Source organism: Podarcis vaucheri, assembly GCF_965113315.1.
Source record: "Podarcis vaucheri genome assembly, chromosome: Z".
In the NCBI taxonomy this organism is placed as follows: Eukaryota; Metazoa; Chordata; class Lepidosauria; order Squamata; family Lacertidae; genus Podarcis; species Podarcis vaucheri.
This window is the reverse complement of record NC_138758.1, coordinates 21,173,562-21,192,552: the sequence shown is the minus strand read 5'-3', so window position 1 is coordinate 21,192,552 and position 18,991 is coordinate 21,173,562. Positions and strand designations below refer to the sequence as shown.

At 42.5% G+C, this 18,991-nt stretch overlaps 1 protein-coding gene across 10 annotated transcripts in view; it reads left to right on the top strand.

Annotated features, from left to right (window-relative positions):
- DACH2 (dachshund family transcription factor 2) overlaps window positions 1-18,991 on the top strand; it is a 322,493-nt gene that overhangs the window by 233,150 nt on the left and 70,352 nt on the right. For all 10 annotated transcript variants that reach the window (XM_082207563.1, XM_082207556.1, XM_082207558.1 and 7 more), the window contains 2 exons: window positions 13,190-13,345; window positions 17,991-18,163. In XM_082207563.1, the coding sequence (XP_082063689.1) occupies window positions 13,190-13,345; window positions 17,991-18,163 (329 nt within the window). The remainder of the gene's footprint in view (window positions 1-13,189; window positions 13,346-17,990; window positions 18,164-18,991) is intronic.

Here is an 18,991-nt window from a genome sequence, read left to right as displayed (position 1 = left end):
AATGTACAGGGAAACATGCTTGTCATGTACACAGAGTTGATTCAGATGATCCTGCAAACCGTGATTGTAAAGATCAGAGAGGAACGGTAGAGTTTCCCACACACTCTCTCCTCTTTCCTTTCCTGGTTAAAACCAGCCAAGGTTTGCCTCCAGACAAGTCCAAATAAAAGCAGTATACAAAATGGCTTGTTGATTTTCTCCAACTTGTTTGTGGGCAGAGAAACTGACAAATGTCTACACAGGAAAGAGATATTCCCCAATGGCTTCTTTGGGTGAGGCTCATCATGAGTAGTGGCAGGAGCGTGGCATCTTTCTATTTTTCCTTTCAGATGTTTGTTTGTTTGTTTGTTGACTTTGTTTTGTGTTGCCGTTGCAAGTGGTAGCATAAATCACTGTCTTTGCAGTGTGGCCATATTTCAATATCGCCTCCAGTGCGTGAGACCCAGCATCCTTTTTCAGTATTCAGCGGTGAGGGGGAGGAATGGTACCCATCATCCTCAAAAGTGTTGAAGAATATTCGGATAAAATTTTGTGAATTGACATTCTTTTTCTAAGTTGGTGGGTTAGTGAGAAAAAGAAAAATTTCAGAAACCTTTTCCGAAAATCAACTTCCAAGAAATTTCTGCTCAGCTCTGGTTCAAACTATCTTTTCCAGTTCTGGTATGGAAGCAACCTGTGGTCCTTGTAAACCACAGGCATATGATGATGGTTTGCTGAACCAGAGAAGGGAGTCGGATAAGAAATCAGATACCACGATTTGGGGGAGGGGGAGGAATAAGCTTAAAGCTGAGGTTCACTCCCAATATTACAAACTGTGCTTTGAAAGCTCACCAGAAAGATCACAGCTTGACTGTGATAATAAGTAGAGAGGAAAAAGTCAACAAAATAATGCACTCTCCACAAAAGGCATTGTGATACATAGCTTTTTTAAGAAAGTATAAATTTTATTGCATGGGATGTCAAGAATGAACATCAACTTTCTTCCCAAAATGAAGAGCTTGGGTGAAGTGAGCATTTGTCATTATGTTTAATTTGCACATACCTCACCAAAGAAAAGGCCATGGGAGTTAGGCCGAGAGCACAGCTGTACGGGCGCCTCAACTAATTGCCTCTCCATCCTCAACCTCATTTATCTTCATTTCTTCCCAATTATACCACATTATCAATAGTCTCTGTTGCATCAGAGTCTTAATCCCCTTTATTCAGGCAGCATTAGATAGTGGCAGATGACTTCTTGGAGGTAGTCGGAGTAAATAGCTATGAAATGCCACCTCTGGCAGATGGCGTTGCTTTGCAAGAAATGGGACAAAACATTTGGAAATGTGTTGCTGGGCACTGGTATGAGAACGCAAGCTGTCAATATTTTTATAAATGATCATCAAGGTGCTGCTTGCTTAGCACCAGAATGTAACCCAGCCAAGATGGTTAGTAAAGTTTGGAAACTGTTCCGATGTAGATTTCAGATATATTCCAGAGAGTCCCTTTAGAATGGGTATTGGCCTTGAACTATTATAGAAGGGAACTTCAAGGGTCATTTATTCTGACCCCTGTTGATGCAGGAAATCCACAGCTACACAGAGGTTGCCAACATATTTGGGAGCGGGTAGACTATGGGCACATTTGGAAATAGGAGAAATTGTAATGGGCATGGCAGCAAAATGGTGTCTGTGAGAGCCTTGCAAGTCACAAAATGGCTGCTATGAGGGCCTGCCCTGTGACAAAGGACAAGTCACTAGGAGTCACAAGAAGGAACTGAGCCCATCAGAGACCAAACTATTATTTGCTCCTTAAAACACATAACGAAATAACCAACTTCCACTGATCACCCCCCGCCCCCACTGCAGCAGCCACACAAACAAGCCACCCCACATAACAACCACACACAAGACAAAACAACCCATTGCTCAATGCTGCCCTGTCTCAGCCCACATCAGGAAAGCTGGGGCTGTTCATACTGTCCTACAGAACACAATCAGGGCCACAGTGAGAAATGTAGCTTTAACTCTTTGTGTCCCCTTTCTGTGCTTCTGGTTCTGAAGCCCCACACCTGTAAATTCCTTTTCAAAAAAGACTTCACTAAGAAGAGCTCTACTAGATGAGGTCAATGGCCCATCTCGTTTAGCAACGTTTGTTCTCAGGCTGACCAAACTGATGCTTACGGGAAGCTCAAATTCAACTCAGTGCTACTTGACTGCAAGGTTGGACCAAGATTGGACCAATCAAAATTGTGACTACAGTGGGAAGCAAAGGATGAAAGCACCCAACACTAGGGTGCTGCTCTAGATTCACATCCCCCAACCTGGCAATATGCAGGGAGGGACTTTTCAGTCACTCCCTCTTACCTTCTCTGTGCAGGTCAATCCCCACCACAACACGTTTCACTGCCCCCCCCCCCCTTACCAGGCTGTCGTCCTCCTTTTTAAAGGCAGTTGGAGTTTCCAGTGCCTCTGGTAGATATGCCCCCTTCTCTTCCAAAATGAAAGCCAGGAGCAACAAGGAGTTGTGGGGAACAACAATATGTTTTGTCCTCCACCCCATCCTAGCTTTGAAATTTGTTCTCCGGTGCCAAAATGTAAAAGTTAGCAACTCAGTTGCAGATCTCATGCTTTGAATGCAGAAGGTCCTGGGTTCAATCATGTTCAATCTCTGGCATTTTCATGTATGGCTATGAAAACCTCCATCTGAAACCTCAATGAATCACTGCTAGTCAGTGTAGATCAGAAATAGCCAACATCATGCCCTCCATATGTTATGGGCTACAAATCCCATTATCCCTGACCCTTGGCCATGCTGACCATGGTTGATGGGACTTGGAACTCAACAACATCTGGACAGGTTTCCCATCCCTGTTCTAAACCTGATCTGGGTCAGGTGCAGGGAAGCTTTGGTCCTCCACAAGATCCCTGGCCGTTGGCCATGCTTGCTAGGGCTGATGGAGGTTGTAGGTTCAGCAGCATCAGGTGGGTTAAAAGTTCCCCATGCCTGACTTATTGCATATATACAAAAGCAATGTATACAAGTTAACACATTAGCAGGATTTTTAAAAATGCTTATAATATTATACATAAGGTGTAAAATTGGAAAGTAAAACGAGCTAAAGAATTTATGGACATGAATGAACAACATAGTATAAGGGAACCGGAGGTGGGGGTGGGGAGTCAGGAAATTCTAGTAGTCCCATGTTTTGGATTCAATATGGATTGTGTATACGTATAGTTTTTTTAAGGTTTTGATGTATGGTTTTTCTTTTTTATGTGATGTTTTGTTGTTGTAAAAATTGTGTGTGTGTGTGTGTGTGTGTGTGTGTGTGTGTGTGTGTGTTCCCCCTGCCTGGCTTGGGTGATCATCTGAGCTTGGCCTGTCTATGTAATCCAAAACATCTAGAGGGCACCAGGTTGGCTACTGGTGGGGTATATTTAGATGGGTCAATGGTCAGATGGCACATGGCAACCTGTGTTCCAGTGCAACTCAGTAGTATTGTGGCTCATGGTCTAGAAACTTAATGACAAGCATCAAATATCCTGACAGACATGCAATTTCTTCCACCTACCCCCAGTTTTAGTTTTTAAAGTCAGAAAGAGTTTTTAAAGTCAGGATAGTTTTTAAAGTCAGAAAGAGTTTTCAAAAAGTTTGGGGAGAAAAAATGATATTCTGGGTGCCTTTCCCCTCCTTCCTCCCCAGTGACTTTTTATTATATAATTATCAATAGATTACCACACCTAAGTTGTGACAGACATATTTTTTAAGTATGACTGACTGATGGACAGACTGGGAATTGCTGAATTAATGGGCATATTTCAAAGCCTTGGCAGGACTGAGCAGTAATTACATCTGCTGAACCACTTGATAACTTTTTGGAAGTAGACCAGTAAAGCCATCGCTAGAGTTCTCAATTTTTAATATTTTAACTTAACTGGTTTTATACCTTACTTCGAGTGCACAGTACAGAACACCCTAAACGCAGCTGTACAAACCGGTGCATGAAATGCCTTTTGTAAGTCATTCATTTATCATTTCAGATTATTACTAGGCTAGTTCTTTGGGGAATTGTTTTGTCCAAAGGATTTCCAGTCTCTCTTTTTCCCTTCTCCACCTTTAGAAACTCAATCCTTTCTCCATCGCCTCAAAATGTCTGGTGCCTTTTTCATGGTGGGGGGAGAAGGATGTCAATTCTTCTTTTGCACCGAAATTGTTGGCATGTCAATTTAGAATTATATCACCCTGTGCTTCATGGTAAGCACTGTTGAATTCAGTGGGGCTTACCTTTGAGTAAACATATTAGGATTGTGCTGTAAGTCGGTCTTTCCCTTTTACTCTCCTTTCAAACACAGCTGAAAGAAAATTCAGTTTAGAAATTTTATATGATGTTGATTGGAATTTATGGTGGGGGAGTGTACTCAGTCCTAGACAGAGCAAAAACTGACTAACAGATGCCCACTTGACCGCTTCAATTGGTGGAATTGGCACTACTGCAGGTGCAGTATAACATAATATAATACCCGTTCTGCATTTATCTTTTTGTAAACCGCTTTGAGGTATTTTTTATTTTTACAATCAAGAGGTATATAAATTTAAATGAATGAATGAATGATAAGTGGGGGCACACACATACTGTACCAAATATAATTTTAAGAGAGAAGCAGCTTCCAGGCACCAAATTATCTCAATGTGTGTGTGGCCCTTGCAGACCTCTATCCCTTTCCCCAAACTTAATGGGCATGTTAGTAAGGAGGGCTCACAACAGCCATCTCCATTAAGATCTACCGTATTTTGCGCCCCATAAGACGCTCCGGCCCATAAGACGCACCTAGTTTTTTGGGGGGGAAATAAAGAAAAAAAAATTATTTCCCCCCCCCAGGTGCAGGGCTGGAAGAACCAGGTCGGGGAACAGTGGGAAGGCACGCTCTGCCTCCCCGCTGTCCACCGAGCTTGTGGGGCTGGCGATGGGGAGAAGTGCACCAGTCCCAGGAGGGCAGGCAGCTCTGTGCCGCCATCCCAGGCGGGGCGGGACTTAGCGCCCCGCTCGGGATGGCGGCGCAGAGCTGCGCTGGTCCCAGGACCGCAGGCAGCTCTGCAGGGCCACCGGGAGCGGGGCGGAGCTTCTCCCCCGGCTCCCGGTGGCCGGGCAGAGCTGCGCTGGTCCCAGGACCGCAGGCAGCTCTGCATGGCCACCGGGAGCGGGGCAGAGCTTCTCCCCCGGCTCCCGGTGGCCGGGCAGAGCTGCGCTGGTCCCAGGACCACAGGCAGCTCTGCGCGGCCCCCGGGAGCGGGGTCGGAGCTTCTCCCCCGGCTCCTGGTGGCCGCGCAGAGCTGCGCTGGTCCCGGGATTGCAGGCAGCTCTGCGCAACCCTCGGAGCCGGTTTCCCGAGGGTTGCGCAGAACTTCCTGAAGCCTGGAGAGCGAGAGGGGTCAGTGCGCACCGACCCCCCTCACTCTCCAGGCTTCAGCGAAAGCCTGCATTCGCCCCATAAGACGCAGGCACATTTCCCCTTCATTTTTGGAGGGGGAAAAGTGCGTCTTATGGGGCGAAAAATACGGTAGATGTTGCAGGGAGTGTCCACAGCTGGTAGGGGTCCATGGGAAGATGGAATTCTCATGGCCCCTAAAGTCCCTAACATGCATGCTTGGAGTAGGAAAGCTTTTGCCCTCCATATACTGCTGACATAGAACTCCCATCATCATTGGCCATTCTGACTGGGACTGACAGGAGTTGCAGTTTAGCAACATCTGAAGGGCCACAGGTTTCCCATCTCTTCTCTAGGGCCTCATAAGCCTGACCAGCGGTGGGGTGGGGAGAATTTGCATTTAAAGCACTTACCTGAATTTTGTGGTGCAGCCCTCTAACCGGTCTTTACCAAAAATGCATATATTACTCTTTTTATTTCTTTATTTGCAGTCAACAGACCATGAAAACATTTTTGTGACAGTTGACAGTTAGCAATTACAAATGATAACATTAATTTAAAAAGTGCACATGAAACAGCTAAAAGCACAGAGTTGAAATATTGGGCATATTAGGCGGGGAAATGTGCACAAAGGTGAACATTAGTGAAAATAACATACAAAAACACATTATACTTGCAAAAATGCATACATTAGTGAAACTGCAGAGAAAAATATGTTTATGAGGAGAAATCTGCACAAAAATGCTGAAGAATATTCATGAGGGCTTATAGAGAATATCACAAATTACTGCAGAAATGTGCAGAACTGAATTTAAGATTGGAAAAATGAGAAACTTGAGTTGACCAAAACTGATGAATCTATTTGTCCCTCCACAAAAATGACAAAGCTGCTATTATTTAATTCTTTAATTAATTCCATTTACGCTTTGCTTCCTATGAAATACCTTAAATGGATTTCACAATAACTACATCAGCAATAAAAACAAAAAGGATCACACAATTTCATGTATACAAACAATGGACTGCATTCAATGTTAATCCTACTAAGAGTAGGCCCACTAAAACGAATGGACATGATTGATTAGTTCCCATTAATTTCAGTGAGTCTACTCAGAATAGGATGTTGCATACAACCCAGTTATAACTGTTTTTTTAAAAAATTGTAGAACAATTTCAGATGTAAAAATAATGTCAAGTTATCGATTTTTTGTGAAGCGCTTTGAGGTTTTATTAAAACCAGGCGGTCTGTAAATCTTGTGGAATAAATGAATCCAAATAGATAAAAATCCAAAGTAGGCTGGTTGTTTTCCTGAAGTCAAAAACAACTCAACTATTCAGCTAAAGAAAAGATCACCATTTATAGCCCCCAAACCTTTCTAAACATGAAGGTTGTAGCCACCTGGCGGAAGAAGGCTGGTGGAAGAAAAGGCCACGACAAGCCTCTGCTGTGGGTTATTTATTTATTTAGAACACTTATATTCCACTTCACTTCTCCATGAGGCTCACAAAGAAACCTGCAAAAATATTATCACAATAAAATCACATTCAAGTCTGCTATCCATGACATAAAGAGTATGTTGTGCCTGTGGTGCCAGGATTGTGCAGGTGGCATTTCCCCTTTGACCTGAGCCTCCTAAGGAGCAGAGCCTGCTGGAGGGCTCTTCCAAGGCAAGAGAGTGGTGCTGAGCAGCTGAAACTCTCTCAGCCCATGATGGAGCCAAGCCAGCCGTTGCTGGTAGTTGCCAAGCGGCAGCTCCCGCTGGTGTCCTCTGGGGCAAGGCACAATTGCCTGGGCTCAGTTTTGAATGGATTCAGAGTGCAGACAAAGTGTAAATATTTGCTTTATTTTTGCAAGCCGGTATTTGTTGTTGTTGTTTCATTTTGCCATGGGAAACAAAACAAAAAAAAGGTTTTCAGAACTTCCCACCCTTGGGCTGTTAGCATGCTCATGTGCGTGTGCGCGCGTGTGCGCACACACACCAGCTTCTGAGAATTCACCAGGCGTGGACACTGAAGACATTATTGCTTTCAACTAGGGGATTCAATTTCCCCCTCCCCCTCCCTGAATTGTATAGCAACAAATCAAATGTCAAACGCAGATAGATGTAGTGGACAGTGTGAATTTCATTTAGACAGACCACACAATTTTAAAAATAGATAGAAGGAATCTGAAACCAAAGGAGAAAGTGCTGTCAGCCGATTGAACTTTAGATTGGTTTTTTGGAAACTTTTATTTCCCTCCTGTCCATCTAAAACTTTGAAACAAATTTGCATTTTACAAAGTCGCCTTCCCCTGGAAGATGCGAGTTTGAAGAACCAGTGATCGATACCTGGAGTGTGGGCACCTGATTTTATGCCTTGAGTTCCTTTTCAGAACCTTCCCCGCCCCAGAAAACCTGGCTTCGAAAAGCAATTGAGGAATTTGTCCCAACAGATTTTGATGGTGGAAATGCTGCCAGTGTGAGGCGGCTATTCTCCTACACAGGGAAAGTCACACAGTTGTTGTGAGGATGAAAGGCCATGTGCTTGAGCTCCTAGGAGGAAAGGTGGGATATAAAGGAACTAAAAAGCCCAGGGGTCCCCAACATTTTGATGGCACCTTTGGAAACTGCCATGGGAGCCCATTTCACAGAAGAAGAAAATGAAAATAAAACCCTCTTTTAAAATCCTAGTGAAGTGTCTTGGCCAAAACAATATAATAAAGGCAACTGCCTGCATTCCTGATTTATTTTTTTTCATGGGACCTTAAGTTGGCAACAAGGTGATGTCTGATGGTGCTATGGCGCCCACGAGCGCCACACTGGGGACTCCAGTGCTGGCCATACTGCCACACCCCAACTCTGTATGGAGAGCCAAAGGATAGAAAAGGGGTGCCTAGCTACGTTAAAAGGCCTCTTTTCAGAATTGGGGCCAGTGGTGCATGGGATGTCAAGAATAGGGCTGGTGCCATAATCCTCATCTCCCCTACAGACATTTGTTCTACATGTGGAAGGGGAGATCTGAAAGCATCTGAAAACAACATTTGTAGTCAGCCTATAAAACAGTACTCTTAAGAGGTCATCTTCACCTTCTTTGAATGGATGGCATCTCTGTAATATGTATTGTTTCTTTCCATACAATTTTTGAAACCAGCTCAGCTGAACTTGTTCTGTTTCTGACTGAAATTTTATATGTAGTGTCCCTGTTGGCCTGCATTTCAGTTCCTTTTCCTCTTGGTTAGCACCTATCATTCAGACATCTGGAACGTGCCCAGGCACAGATCATCATCTTAATTTACACACTGCACCCACTGTTTAGTAAAAGATGTGGAGCTCGACAGACTTAATGATGATAGAAAATGTGTTGTTCTTTTTCAAAGGCAACATAGAATCAGAGAACTGTTCAGTTGGGAGGGACCCTGAGGGTCATCTAGTCCAACCCCCTGCAATGCAAGAATCTCAACTGAAGCATCCATGGCAGATGGCCATCCAGCCTCTGCTTAAAAACCCTCAATGAAGGAAAGTCCACCACCTTCTGAGGGAGTCCATTCCACTGCCAAACAGCTCTTATTGTCAGAAAGTTCTTCCTCTTGTTTAGCCAGCTTTGGTCGGAAAAAATATGCCCACTTCAAGCAGATCCACTGATTTGTCAAATGCCTTTAGCATTAACTACAGATTGCATGTATATTTCTCTCTCTTGGTTTATCACTATAAAGAATCAAGTGTGGGGTAGTGATTACAGTGTTGGACTAGGACCTGAGAGACTCAGATTCAACGCACCATGAAAATTTACTGGGTGACCTAGGGCCAGTCGCTATCTCTCAGCCTAGCCTACATCACAGGGTGGTTGTGAGGGGGAAACCATTTATGGTTTTCCTGAGCTCTTTGGGAGAAAAGTGGCATATAAATGGAATAATAAATAAACAAAATTGCAGCATAACCTTTTTCCCAAAAGCCAAAGCAAGTAAGGTTTTTACTCTGCATTGTTGGAGGAAGGGTGGTTTGTGCCTCTCTCTCTTTTTTTTTTTTTACGTTACTGTGACACAAAATGTGCTTAGCAAAATGTGATGGAGATCAAACTTGCATTTGGTTTTGCCAACGTTATTTAAAAAGTTAGAAAACTTTGGCAACAACCCAGAATACATTTTGATTTTCTGATTTTTTTTAAGGAAATGGATATATTAATTTATGCAGACACCATATTGAGTGTTGTTTGTGAGCGTTTTATCTAGCTAAATTTTGTAGACACAGTATAATTACAGTGGTGCCTCGCAAGACGAAATTAATCCGTTCCGCGAGTCTCTTCGTCTTGCGGTTTTTTCGTCTTGCAAAGCACGGCTATTAGCGGCTATTAGCGGCTTAGTGGCTATTAACGGCTATTAACGGCTTAGCGGCTTTAAGAAAAAGGAAACAAACTCGCAAGAACTCACAAGACGTTTCGTCTTGCGAAGCAAGCCCATAGGGAAATTCATCTTGCGGAACGACTCAAAAAACGGAAAACTCTTTCGTCTAGCGAGTTTTTCGTCTTGCGAGGCATTTGTCTTGCGGGGCACCACTGTACATAATGGTACATGCAATTCACATATTCATTCTGAATAAAAGAAAAAGATCAACCCTTTTACAAACCAGAATTAGTGGGCTCTTATATCACTTTAACAGGAGACCCATATTCCTACCACAGAGTTAACAATTCCCAGAGAGAACTATAGCAATTGCAGCTCTGTGGGGAGAATGGACAACAGTCTCCCAAAAGCTCTCAGCTCACTTTATAAATTAACAGTTCCCAAGATTATTTGGGGGAAAGCTTAGGGTGGCAATTAACCTTCTCCTACTCAGAGTAGACCTGTTGACATTAACGGATGTTGAGAAGGGAGTACAAAACTGGTGATTAAAGGATTTGGTTCAACAAGACAGCTCTTTTACAGGGGCTGAATCCTTCCCCTCTCACACACATTGTAAAGCAAAAAACCAACAACCCTGACTTCGCCATGTAATAGTTTAAAGAAGAAGAAGAAGGATGAGTCCACATTTTACTTTTATTGTTAGGTGTACCCTTAAAAATGTGGGGTGTAAATCTAAAAACTGCAGTTGATGAAGCTACTTACCTATGCTATCATTCCTGAAGATAATCTCATTGGTGATGAGGGGAAGAGGTAGCCCCACAAAAGAATGTCCACAACCAGGTTCCCACCAGATGTTTTAGACTACAGCTTCCATCATTACTGATAACTGACCATTCTGGAGTTGATGGGAGTTTTAGATTACAAGCATGTGGAGAGTGCCAGGTGGGTGCAAGCTGACCTATAAGAACTCAACTTCCAAGGAAAAGGAACTTTTTAATTCTAGAATGCAAAATGCATATTGTCTGCTTTGTGCTCATTAGTCCAACTATGTTTAATCTCTGGAACACTGGCCTTTCAGAAGATGCAAATACGACCATGCTTTGAAATGCACCCTATTTCAGTCAATGTGAATTTGGGACAGTCAGTGCACAGTGTGTTAAATTTACGATGGAAGTGCTGACACAACTAACGCAAATATAGCAGCGCTGTTGAACACCGCTGTAATTATGCCACATTATATTAAAACATATGGTATAATTTAGCTTGGCATAAATGTATCTTTCTTTGTCACTGCATTGCTCATCATTTTTGAAAATTACAAATCTGTAATAGTAAAGGTAATTCATAGCTTAGCTGTAGTATTAAAATGATGGAGTGTTTCCCTTTTTGCTCAATCATTGATCTTTCAATTTTTTTGTTCTGTTTGATAGCATTAATCACATTTATTAGCCAAGTGCTTATCATAAAGAATGTTGAGTGTTTCTATGCTGTTACTTTCATCTTCAATTAAGATACATTTTCCCTCCTGCCACTGTCCCTTACGCACCAACAAAGTATTACTGATTCTAATTGGAAATCAAGTTAATGAATTCCTGGCAGTGTCAATAACCCAGACAGGCGCCTCCCCACCCCAACCCCCACCCCCACCTCCTTCAACCAATACAAAATCTAATCGAATGCTTTCATTGAAAAGGGAAAATAACGGAAAATACCTTGATTAACATTAACATAATACTTTGCTCTGTAGAAAATTATTGTGGCTCATTGGCATAGGACCGAATGCATGGGCAAAATTAATAATGCATTCCTTAATTAGCATTTCAGGTTTTTTAATCCTTTTTTAGGGGGGAGCCCAGATTAGAAAATTGGGGAGGTTTGGGCTGGCAGAAAATGGTTGAGTAGTCAGGGGGAGGGACCAGTTTGAGTGTCTTTGACTTGTAACGGGAAATGCACATGCCCTGGTACATGGAACAAGATGTGCCACGTAGAACAGGGCAGTCCACTTCACACACACAACATTCTGCACCAGGCTTATCTGAAATAATTCCTTATGCTGGTCTATGACTGTAATAAAGATGTGAATTGGAAATAATTCCAATGAAAACAGAATTCTCTGACCTATACAACATTCAGCCAATGGGTACACATTTGTGTTGTCTTTAGATTTTATTGTTTCTTCTTCTAGTTGTGCAGAAGGGCCATCAACTATTAATGGTGTTTCAAGGGACAGCTTGGCCCTGACTTCCAGGCAAATTCATTTCAGCTGCCCACTCTGAGATGTGCTTGTTTACTTGAAGAGCTGAAAAGATTCCATGCTCTGTGGGTTATATACCAGAGATGGGGAGCCTATGATTCTCCATATGATGTTGGATTCCCACTCTATAATCAGTCACAACTAGCCAATACAATGGTCAGAGATGATGGAAACTGTGGTCCAACAACATCTGGAGACACTGGCACCAACTATAGGGGGCCCTGGCGGCCTGGGCACCCACACCGCAGGGCTCTGACATGACTTCCAGATTTCTGAGGCGATGTCCGAGGTCCTGCGAAACCTCTGACGCAACTTTTGGTAGAAACCAGAAATCACACCAAAGGTCTTCAGGGCCTCAGAAGTACTGCTGTGAAGCGCCAATGTAACATGACATCACAACGTCATGATATCACATTATGTCACGGGTGCCATTGGGCACCCATAATCTGAGGCCAAATCTGGCACCCCTGTGGAGAGTCACTGGTTCCCCATCTCCTGTTATACAGCATAGGCTCTTTCCACATAATTGGGAATTCTGGATGATGGATTTCCTGGTCAGAGCTCATATATTCTGTATGCATGTAGTCTTTAATCAGTCCTTTGGTCATATTTGTCAGTCTTCTCCATCATTATTTTTTTTCCCATTTCCATGGGTATGTCACATGCACAAGTCTAGAATCCATTATGCAGGAACTTCATTTAGCCATTGCCCCTGAACATCTTATTCCTGTGGGGTCTATTGCTATACTGTAAAAAAACCAAACCAAAACAAAACAAACCCATAACTTACACCTATTACAAGGGAAAGAGTAACCACAGCCTTTCAGTGCTGTTTGATGGAACTTTATTTTGTAATCCAATATGTTGGATGTTCAGTTCTATGTATCAGCAGCAGCCAAGAATGGTGCTAGATCTTTCTTCTCCTTACAGATGGGCTTTCTCTTTTCTTCTGCCCGATTGTATCTTAGTAAACTCTTGACCTCACAGACGTCCTCTGTTGAGTTTATATTGGTGTCCTTTCTTTTGTTAGTTTTATGTATTGTTGTTTTCCCCCCCACCTTAATACATAATTAAACATTCCATCTAATTAACTATTATTATTTTTTTAAAAAATCTTCCTGTCAGGGTAGGGTAGAAATCTTTTCATGACCCTTTGCCAGTGATGAAAAATAATTGCTCAAAACCCAACCTTTGCACACTCTTTTCCAGGTGGAAGTGAATCTTCATGGGATAAAGAGAAACTTCAGTCACCCATCCCACCAGGATCCCATCACGGGGTCAGCCATGCGACTCTGGCAGGGCAGCCAAGTCTGGGAAGTGCTCATCCTCTCAGCCCTCTGCAGCAAAACCACCTGCTCACAAACAGTATGTATGATGGTATCCCCTTTTCATCCTCCACATGGCCATGAGAAGTGTGGGAGGAAAGCTGAAAACATTAAAAAGCTGGACTGAAATTCCTACCACACTTTCATCCCTTGCAAAAGTGTGCGGAGATACTTAGAAACTTTTTGAGGGCCAAGTGGATTCTAAGAATTGTCAGGATGGTGTTCTTAAATACAAGGTATTTACATCATCAGGAAAACCTTAATACTACTTCAGGTGACCAATGTAGCTGCTCTCAACAGCCCAGTCAACATTCAAGGAACATAATTTCCCTGGGCTGTGGCGGCTGGTTCTTTAGGGCAAATGGCCCAACCAATCTCAGTCTTGATTCTTTCTAACCCACCTGTCTGCCTTCCTGCTTACAACAAATCCAGGGGGTAGGAGGATGAGGTGAAGGTAGAATGTGTTGGCTCAACCTGCCTTTGGCTCTGGCTCCACCTACTGTTGGGCTCCATTCTTTCTGCCCCACCAGCTGCAATGTGTACCAGCCACCACTGTCCTTGGAAATCAACTGTCTTTATCATTTTGGTAAAGGAAAGGAAAGAACCTTGACTGTCCCTTATTTAAAGGTGAGACCACAATTAACAAAATGTTAGAATTCACCCACCCCATTAATCCAATCTTTGGGGGTGTTATTAGCCCCCTCAAACTTGGGCCTAATACTTAGAACCAAAGCTATAACTTGTAGTCCTAGATCTTTCATGAGTTACACTGAAACCTAAGCACTTTTGCTTGGGTTTGTTTACTTTTTTGTGTGTGCAAACAAATGGGAAGTGGACAACAAACAACAACAACATTTTATTGGGACATTTGGTTTTTGAAACAAAGCTGGAAAGAATGTTTCCTTGTTATACAAGTTTCTTTGGTTATTCTGCCAAACTTAGTGGTTTGAAATCATTGGAAAATACAGCCTTCTTTCTTTCCTGGTGCACAAAAGAATATTTTGTCCAGGCAGGAGAAGGAAAAGAATGTAGATAGGTTGCATGCCAGATCGACAAGGAGGAAAAGAGTTGTGAAAGGGTGACAGCAAACGAATGAGGGAGAAATAAGATCTGCATTGTAATGTTCTAATTTGTGTTCCAAAATTTTAAAGGTAGGTTTATGCAATTTACTTAAGATACATATCTTTGTGGATATGTGATGCATACATACAAAGTATCTTGGTTATCACTCCCAACGTTAGTTGAACACACCGAGCAATTTGCACTGGTTCTTATAATAACGCATTCTCTGGTCCCCTGTTTGGCTAAAAGATAGACCCTAGACTTCTTGTGTCGCACAGAATAACAGTAGCTAACTTCTATATACTGCTAAATTTCATTTTCTGTTCTGAGGAGTTCAACACATTTGTAGTATCTAGTATCTTTTCAAGGTCTGCAAATGAAATTTATTTCCTTCCTTTCAGATTATTTCACTATTTTTATTATTGTTGTTGATCACCCTGTTGTCTTGCTGATCACTCAGCAGTCTTCCGCAAGACAATTCAAGGGTTTATTGAATATCGGGCATTATGTCTGATTTGTGAACATGAGATGCATTTCCTTCACACCCCCTTTTGAAAGCACTTGATGTATTGTCCCTTAAAACTGGCAATGTGCTGTTAAATTCCGTTTGTAGTTTGCATTTAGTTTGCATGTCAATTGGACTCTAAGTAGGCACGCAACTCAGTGCGGACAGATGGTGTCTGGGAGGGTTGAAAACTCCATGGAGTATGAGGAAAGATTACCAGACTGCTGTGGGGGGCATCAATGAGGAGACAAAGACTTACGTTTGTATGAGCTTGGTGGGTTGGGTGAGGTTGTAGAACTGCTTAAAGAAAAGAGATGTCACACACACTGTTCCACAGCCCATCTAAGTGACCAGTTAATGTTATTTATTTATTTAGCATTTTCTGTTAACATTTCTAAACTGGCAACCTCTCAGCAGTGTACAATAAAATCAACGAAACACCAGAAAAATTATAAAATCATAAAATGCAGAGCAGATGACCAACACTGAATCAGATTAATTTGTGTTTAAATTCAGATCCAGCCCTATCTTCAAAGATTGTGGTGCACATAACATTTAAACAGATTAATGTGCTGAAAAAATAAATATAAAAATGGTCGGGTCGGGGCTAAAGATGGATGTGTAATACATCCCTGTCCATCTCTAGCACAAAATTTCTTCTCATGATTTTTTTTTTTTAAAGGTCTTGCATAACTGCTACTCCTGTGAGGGACAGTGGAAATTATTTCACGTCTGTGCTTGGAAGTGGTGGTGAGAGGGCTGGTGCTCCAACACCTACAGTGGCTTTCTTTTGTCTTCCAAGTACAATCACACCTTCTGGTTTTGCTTTACTCAGCCCTTTAATGCACTGAGTCCATATGACAAGCACAGTCTATACTATTGCTGGATGACAACTTCCATCATCCCTGACCACAAATTATTTTGGATAGGACTGGTGGTGTCCAACAACATCGGGAGGGGTGCAGGTTCCCCATCCTTTATATACAACAGGAATTGAGAACGTTCTGCCCTCCAGTTGTTGGATTCCAGTTCCTGTCAGGGGCAGCCAACATAGGATGATGTGACTTGTAGTCCAGCAATATCTGGAAGGCCACAGGTTCCTCATCGCTGGTTTAAGCAAAGAGCCTTCTCTGTAGTGGCACCCACCCTGAAAATACCCTCCCATCAGATGTCAAGGAGATAAATAATTATACAACTTATGGAAGACATCTGAAGGCAGCCCTGTATTGGGAAATTTTAAATGTTTAATGTTGTATTTGTTGGAAGCCGCCCAGAGTGGCTGGGCCAACCCAGCCAGGTGGGTGGGGTACAAATAATAACATTATTAGTATGATTAATTATAAATAAGCCTCAGGCTGTCGGATTCCCCACACATATTTCTTTTTCACACATGAGAGGAGGAGAGGAAAAAGCTAAGCCTTAAAAGTAACCTGCCAATCCAAGCACAGTTAACTAGCAGAAACCCAGATCAAACTGCAGTATGATGTCCTAGATATTCTAAGGTTAAAATGCACATTTCCTTTCCCCTTGTATCGCATGAGCAGGAAGAAAAGGGTATGCGTGTGTTGAAGCCCAAAGCGTAGGAGGCAGGGGGGGGGTGATCTCAAGATTCATTTCAGTTGATACCTGAATAATGATTTTGTGTCGCCTTCATCAAGAAGTCTGGGGCTGAAGGGAGTTGTGCCCCTAAACACAGGGCACCAGGTTGGTGAAAGCTGATTTGGATTAATGTGAATGAGCCTGGAGATCACCCCTTCCCTTAATAGTTATTAAAATGTGTTTGCCCTGTTTTCCATCTGTGTAGGACCATAAAGGTAGCTAAAAATGCCCTCAGCCACAAAAACACTTTAAAAGTTCATAATAAGTTCACAATAATTATAAATTTGAAAACAAGCCACCCCATCAGTAAAACTTAACAGGAAGAGCAACCAATGCTTTGCTGGTCAGCTATACAATGAATCTTTTTGACTGAAGAATTTTTTTCCACTGACATGTTCCTGCAGCTGCATATTTTTAACCTGGCTTACACACCTGAGTTGTCTGTGTTTCTGGTCTTTTGTAATTACCATTTATGTCAGTGTTTTATGCCCAGGTTCACTCTGCTTAAAATATTATCTCCATCTTTGTTAAGAAAGCTTTGCCCCTTGAAAATGCCATCTGTTTGCAGTGTGGATTTGTTTATTTCAACGTCTATTCCTCACCTTTCCCCAAGGGCTTGAGGAAAGTAGCAATACTTAAAAAATAAACCAAGATAACACACCGTAATGAAATTCAAGATATCCTATAGCTGTTCAGACCTGGCCATTGCATGACAACTGAAACAAGAAAAAACATTTTTTTTCTGGAAGCTATTTGGAGGTTATGGTCTTGGATGAAGCTCTGTGTTTCAGAGTGTCTGTTTGGCTCCCTCTCTATCTGGTTTTGGACTCCAGGTCAAGATGTTACACACTTTTGACCTGGATGGGAAGTAATGATTGGTCTTAATCATTTTAGGTTATCTTAAATCATTTTTTAAAAACACAATATTTTATTAATGATATGTGTCAAGTGGTGGCTAATGCCCATTGGGACTAGTGCAGTGGTAAGCCGGGGGGTCAACAGTTGGTGGAGCCAGAGATGACAAGGAGCCATCCCCTAACTGGTTGCAAGTAAGAAGGCAGGCAGATGAGGGCTTGTCAAGGGCAGTCCAAATGGACCAACGTCTATATGATTAACAGATGGAAAAAGAATGGGCATCATTCCATACCATACCTCCTTTTCAGCACCTCAAAGAAAAAGCCACAGATTTCTATATTTTTCTGGTCTCTCTGTGTTCCCTCACTTTCTTCACTTCTTCTTCATCCTCTTCCTCCATCTCCTCCAGTGCAGACAGAAAAAACTTCCAACATTTTACAAGTGCCCTGTGGCTCTATGTAGCTTCCCGTCCCCATCTGTTTATTTGTAACATCCACAGATACCACAAATTTTCTTGTCACCCCACCTGCAATTTGCTGGGGAAAAGATCTGATAGATTATTAATTCCATGGAACAGTTGCAGTCTTGAGTAAAATGTCAGATTATTAAGGAATGAAAAAAATAACAATATTTAACTGATCCACAGCCTGTTTTCCCCCCACAGGAATAGATCTGCCTTTTATGATGATGCCCCACCCACTTCTCCCAGTTGGCCTACCTCCTGCTTCGGTGGCAATGGCTATGAATCAGATGAACCATCTCAACACTATAGCTAACATGGCAGCTGCAGCTCAGATGCACAGTCCTCTTTCAAGAGCAGGAGCTTCAGTTATAAAGGTAAGGCTCCAAGCTTAGTTACACGATCAACATAATCACATGGTTCAGCTCTTGTTGGAATATACCCTGGCAGCAAGAAGGGAGGACCTCATATTTACAAGCTCTTTTCCACACAGAGAAAATAAATACAGAAAAACTGGGTTTTCTCCTGAGATGGTCTGTTTCTAGTTCAAGGGGAATGTCTCTCAGGTCAGCAAGGTTTAGGGGAGTGACTTGTCATGCATAGGTAATGTGCTCTGCAAATCATACAGCTCAGGGAAGTAGGAAGTGAAGTTCCAAGGTCCTAAGAGTTATTACACATATATGAACCCCAAACAGCAAAAATTGGAGCAATTGGAAAATGATAGAAACAATGAATGGAGTCATCTCAAGTACTTAGAGCACAGTGGTGATTACTGAGACCTTCCTTCCTTCAGCCTTCATGGGTTTGTGTGTGTGTGTGTGTGTGCGCGCGCGCGCGCTAATTATGGTGGAGCCAACAGTTCCTGAGAGCAGCCTTCTCCTCTCCCCCGCCCCATAGAATGCCTGCAATAGAGTCATCATCCATGGCATTGTTGAAAACAAAAATGGCAGACTCCAGAATCAAGAGTGTTGTTGTTAAACGACAGCCCAGAGCCTGCATCATTGTGGGCCTTGCTGATGCTCACCAATATCAGTCTATATGTCACTTCAATTATAATGTTTAAATGGGATTAATGCAATCAATAGATTGAATTGTGCAAACCCTATTGCAAGCTGTTGTATAAGTTAGTTGCTTCTCTGTAGTGTCAGAAGAGTCTGCTTCATGGACATCTTTGAATGAGGTTATCGTGTGTGTCTCCCTCCTTG